This window comes from Camelina sativa, chromosome 10 (genome assembly GCF_000633955.1).
Source record: "Camelina sativa cultivar DH55 chromosome 10, Cs, whole genome shotgun sequence".
Classification (NCBI taxonomy): Eukaryota; Viridiplantae; Streptophyta; class Magnoliopsida; order Brassicales; family Brassicaceae; genus Camelina; species Camelina sativa.
The window spans coordinates 9,154,435-9,160,568 of record NC_025694.1 but is presented as its reverse complement, the minus strand read 5'-3'; the positions used below and the strand labels follow the sequence as shown (position 1 = coordinate 9,160,568).

The window sequence follows — 6,134 nt, the reverse complement described above, 5'->3', positions numbered from 1 at the left end:
AAAAACAGGATTTTTGGAGTTGGTTCTCTGCAGTTTGAAGCGTCCTCTTCCACTAGCGGTCCACCACATCCGTCTCCAGCTAATGATCCGGTTATATTGGCTCAGAAACTTGTTGCAGCTGAGGAGTGTATCCAAACCCAAGCAACTCAAATCCAAGAAAGTGCTCAAAGAATGCATAGCTACGATGCATACTTCGACTACCTCGCAGAAAAAGACCCTGAGTTTGCAGCCAAGTTCTGGAACCCGACCAACCCAGCAGCTTCCACCAATCCGGAGGGCACCAACCCAGATGGCAACACCGGTGAAATGGTAGTTGGTAGCCAAACTGGGACCAGAAACGTGACATCTCTCTCTCCATCCTTTTGATCTATGTTCTTCTTTGTTCCTTTGATCTATGTTTTTTTTGTCGACAATTAAAACACTTAACTTTTTGTAATATTTATGTTTATATTATTTAGAATTTTATCTATCGAATTTCAATGTTTTTTTTTTAGAATTTAATACTCGATTCTGATTCTAAAAATATTTTTAGAATTTAGAATTTTTTTAGAATTAACAAGCAAATAAAAAATATTTATGTACTAGTATATTAAATATCAATTCTGATTTTTTTTATTATGCACAACAATTTGTGAGTGATGAACTATGGCAATATTGCAACGTATTTGCTAGAGACGAAAATCCTCGCAAATTGCGTGACAATTGCGAAATAAGAAATCCCTAGCAATCTGCGTGACATTCGCGAGGAAGGTAGTCCCTCGCAAATTGCGAGTGGTTTGCGAGAAAAACATTCCCTCGCAATATGCGTGAGATTTGCGAGGGAATTGCGATGTTGACCAATTTGCGAGACGCGATTTGCGAGGAATTGGTGTATCTCGCAAATCCCTTGTTGATGTCTATTTGCGAGGGATTTGCGATGTATTCTTCCATCGCAAATCGACTATTTTCTTGTAGTGTATGTGTGGAACTTGGTAAAAGAACCTTCGAGTACTAGAGAGTTTAACTGAGGAACAGTCAATTGTGTGGGAGTGGCTGTGGCACCATCTTCTCTGTCTTGTAACTGAAAATAAAGACATCACGTGTGTTATTCTCATGACTACCAATGAAATCTATTGAAGAGCATTCTCTTGTCTCCCAAATTGCATTGTCTTGTCTCCCAAATTGCATTGTCTTGTCTCCCAAATAATCAATTTGTTTCATATTTCTTAAAGAAACCCATGAATGAACCTTGTAGAACCTGGAAGGAACAGATTCTTGAGCTAATAACTCAGCACTCTTTCAACCTTGAAAACATCTTCTGAATCCTGTTTTTGTGATTACAAGATTTTTTGTAACTCACAATATATTTTCAGATGCATCCACCTTGGAAGATTTTGATGTGAAACCTCTCCAAGCAATTTTCGAAGCTTTCAAAAGTAAAAAGCTTGTGATCCTTTTATACAATCTATAAAAACCCTTAGATTACGTCTACATGAAACCAACCCATCATGCACTTGGAGAAAAAGTAGTTAACAAAATAGTATTAAAAAGCATCGAGATCTTAATTTACATGATATATTTATAATCAAATACGATAATCTACCTGAATCCCACACACACATCGTACGAAACAGCAAAAAGTAGCAACAGGAATTAAGAACAATAAAAATGGACCCTCGAGACTATATTAAGAGGGTCTCTTTCGATAAAAATGAAACACTTTTACAAGATTACTAGTATATTACAAATAAACAAAAATAAACTCAATAAACTTTCTTAACAAAGAGATTACGAAAGCCAAATAAACCATTAGGATTAGGATTACTAGCATTGACGTTGCTGTTATTATTGTTGTCACTCCCAATGATGTTACTATTACCACCACCACCACCACTCTCGTCGGTTCTGCAGCTTAACCGGCTCCGATAACCAATGCACATAGGCACGTTCAAGTTCAAGACTTTTGCTTTATTGCTCTCAATTACCGTTTTACCCCTACGCGTCTCGGGAATTTCCCTTTTACCCACTACCCGACCCATCGTCGGTTCGGGTACCGATTTCCCAACCGGAGCTCCTCCTCCTACTCCACCTCCACGCCTGACTTGCCAAACCGGACTGCTCCGACCAAGATGCACGCCGTTACGACCGGGACTACTCGGCCACTTCCTCGACTTCGATTCACCGGTGGAGTTGCTACGTGAACACGGCGCGCTGCTGACTTTCCGGGTCGTCGGAGCTCCGAACGACATTCTGGGTCGGGTCACGTTGTTCCCAGCGGATCTACTTCTTGAGAACGGCCAAATGTTGATGTTCAGCTCCGCTCCAGAACCCGAACCCGAACCAGGACCCGACCCGGTTTTCTTCTTCTCCTTCTTGCTCTCCTTCACCTTCTCTTTCTTCCCCGGCGGTTTGGTTTCGCTCTTCCTGAATATATCTCTCCACCGCTTCGAAACTGTCGTCTCTCGGGTCAGTTCAGATCCCAAACCGGATTCAAGTTCCGGTTTTTCCTCTGTATTAACCAAAGCAGCAGGAGAAGGAGACGGATCCGGGTCGCATTCCGAAATATTCGGGTCGGATTGAAGTTCAGATTTGACAGAGAGAAGATGAAGAGGTAAAAGAACGCCGTCGTGGAAAAGCTCGTCGGCGGAGAGGAGATCTGAGTGGTCAGGTTGAGGAAACGAAGAGTTGGTAAGACGCCAGAACTCGAACTCAGGTGGGTTAGAGTCGCAGCTGCTTCTACGACGTTGGCTACCACAAGGAGAAAGAATCTCCGGTGGTGGTATACTACGTATGCTCGTTGGACTATCCATTGTTCCAGGGAGAGAATGAAAGAGAGAGAGACTTTGGAAGGTTGAAGAAGAAGAAGATAATAAATTAATGGAATGTTAAAAGAGAGAGAGAGAGAGATGATGAGCAGGTGTGTGTGTAAGTGTGACACCCATATATATTTTTTGCAGACTCGTACATTAATTACGCAATATTTTGTACCTAATTTTTTTTTCCTTTTTTATTTTTTTTGGATTGCTTGTTTTGTTGTGTTAAAATTGGAAAAATATCTCTAATTGATCATTTACATTTTATTTTATTAGACCGACGTGGACATTTAACTTTATTTCCTTTTTAAACTTTTTTTGATTACACAATAATGTGATTTTATCTCTAGATTTAAAACACATGATGATCATATGCAACAATTGTAACTATAATCTAGTTTTAGTTTGTGTTAACACATGATATAATTTGTTCATATTTCCTATTGGTTTTTGTTTGTCCTTTGGCAACAAAAATATTTTCTTTGCTTTTAAATTTTAAATATTAGACTATTAGTAGTAATAATTCTTCAACACACTAGACTAGAGTAGAAAGCTTTATGTCTAGGCCTAGGGCTTCGGTTATTTCGGTAAATTCGGTTCGGTTATTTTGGTTTTTCGGTTTTTTTGAGTTCTGAAAATTTTACCGAGTTGAACCGAAATATATTTCGATTTGGTTATTTCGGTTTCTCGGTTAATTCGGTTTTAAAATTTCAAAACCGAAATTAATCAAAATTTGATTAAAAACATGAAAAAATCGGATTTTTCGGTTATTTAGAGATAATTTTGGGTTTTTTGGTTTTATTTCAAATATTTCGGTTTTTTCGGTTTCGGTTATTTCGGTTATTTTAGGGTAAATTCGGTTATTTTAGAATAAATTTCGGTTTTATTAGTTTTTCCTAAAAAAATTAATAAAAAAATAAAAAAAAATCGGTTAACCGAAAACCGAACCGAAATAACCGAAATATTTCGGTTTTTTGAAAAAAAAATTGTACCAATCGGTTCAGCCGCCATAACCGAAACCAAACCAAACACCAAAAATATCGGTTCGGTTCGGTTCGGTTATATCGGTTCGGTTTAAAATCCGAGGGGTATTTATGTCTATCCTCTCTATCTATATAGTATATACCACCAAACTCATTAACTCTCCTCACCAAACTTGATTTTTAAGCATATACTTATAATACTCTGTATGAATCACACTTTCCATTTTTCAAGGGACAAGCTATACAACCCAAATTATAGATATTAAGATGTAAAATGCCAAATTCTTTAATCAAAAACCAACTCCATGATAAGACTTGTAGCAAATTTATTCTAAATATAGGTTTATCTGTTAAATTAATTACATATAGGTGGGAGGCATAAGAATGAGATGGAGAGAATATAAATTCCACTCGACTTTTTATTCGTGGAGCCCCTCGGAACTTGATAATTATTTCGATTTCTTGGTGAATTTTCCCGAGAAAAATAGCAAAAAGTAAGTTTTAAACTTATCATGGTTTACAAAGAATAAAAATCTTTAATAAAATTCGAAGTTACAAAAAATAAAAATCTTTAATAAAATCTTTAATAAAATTCAAAGAATAAAAATCTTTAATAAAATCTTTAATAAAAATCTTTAATAAAATCTTTAATCTTTAATAGAATAATAATGATAACCCTTTTCCATGTTTAAAATCTTCTCCGGTTATCATTATTACCCTCTCAACCCAAAAGTCATTTCATCTTACATTTTCGTCTTAGTTATTATTTTCTTACAAACACATAACTGATTACTTTTTTTTATAAGAATATGATGATGTCATTGTGATGTTGGTGATATCAAAGTTTCAAAAAACTTCAACATTTATATAATTATTTGTCCATCATGTGATTTTTCAATCATTACTTTAATTTGATGAACGAACGACATTCCTCCACCGCATTTTATGGAAAAAAATAGCACATACTTAAGGGTTTTACTATAACAAAAACAAAAAAAGAGTACTCAAGAGGTATGTTTAATTGTAGATTGTAGTTGGAGATACAACCATCAATCCACCTACATACACATTGGTTGATTCAATGACCCGAAAGATTTTACGTTCACCTTCCCGTCCGGTTTTAAAAACATAGACGTATACGCAAGCTAATCCTATATTTGTGTGTAATATACATTTGTTTTGGTATCAAGTTTCCCTTCGTTTAGTTTCCAAATAATAAAGGACAAATTCAATGTTTTGACTTTTGATTGATCAATTACAATATAGTCAAATTGTTTCGTAAAGTGGTTTAATTTGGAAAATTATTAATAATAATTACGATAGTATGGGGGAACCTAGAAAATGAATGAATGATCAAACATGAGAAAGTCTATAATTAATTTTTTACATTACACTTTGTTTTAAATTTTTAATATGATTTTACACAAGTATGTGGACCAATCATGCACGAGTTTTTAATGAATGAATCTTATCATTAGTGTTGATATTTTTTCTACATTCACAAAATAGTTTTATTCCTTTGTTCTGTTATGTCTTTTTTTTTTGTCGTCCCTAAATTATTTGTTCTTTTTTTCCTTCCTATTTGTCAACCTTGCCAAGTTATAAATAAATACACTAGTCCCAAAGTATATATTATAGGGAAAATGTCATGAAAACTCATTCTGGGTGTGAGTTCTGTCACAAAAACCCACTTTCCACTCATGGTATACTTTCCCAAGTTTTTTGCTTATGTGTCCACTTTCCTTTTACATTTTTGTCCTTACTAACAACTTACCTCTCTTTTTCTCCTTCTTTTCTCTCTTTTTCTCTTCTTTTTTGTTAACACTTTAACAAAGTAAAATATATTTATTTGTTATCATAAAACAAATTTTCTATTTATTTATATAAAATATGTTATGATTATATATTTTCTACATTTTAAGATACATATTGCTATATTTTTTATGAATTTTNCTTTTTTGTTGTTAACACTTTAACAAAGTAAAATATATTTATTTGTTATCATAAAACAAATTTTCTATTTATTTATATAAAATATGTTATGATTATATATTTTCTACATTTTAAGATACATATTGCTATATTTTTTATGAATTTTTAGATTATACAGTATCCATCAGTCGTTGAACATTTGTTCAATTATAAGTGGATAATCAATTGCAGTATTGTTAATAGATAGTTACTTGTGTTTATTCATACAAAATATACATACATAAATTTGGTTAGATCTTTATCCATAGCATATTATCCATAACACAACATAGACCAAATAAGTACAAAACGCTTTAATTCTAAATTTTAAATCCTATAACATAAACCCTTGAACATAAAACCAAAACTATTCACTTTAAAAAAAAAA

General features: G+C 33.8%; 1 protein-coding gene across 1 annotated transcript; it reads right to left on the bottom strand.

Moving 5' to 3' along the window:
- Positions 1,535–2,898, bottom strand: LOC104720191. Its single transcript, XM_019230578.1, has one exon. It carries the CDS (start codon positions 2,787–2,789, stop codon positions 1,743–1,745), a length of 1,047 nt encoding a protein of 348 aa, XP_019086123.1. The 5' UTR covers positions 2,790–2,898; the 3' UTR covers positions 1,535–1,742.

Coding starts and splice junctions, on each gene's coding strand:
- LOC104720191 (XM_019230578.1), bottom strand. CDS start 2,789: ATGGATAGTCCAACGAGCATACGTAGTATACCACCACCGGAGATTCTT.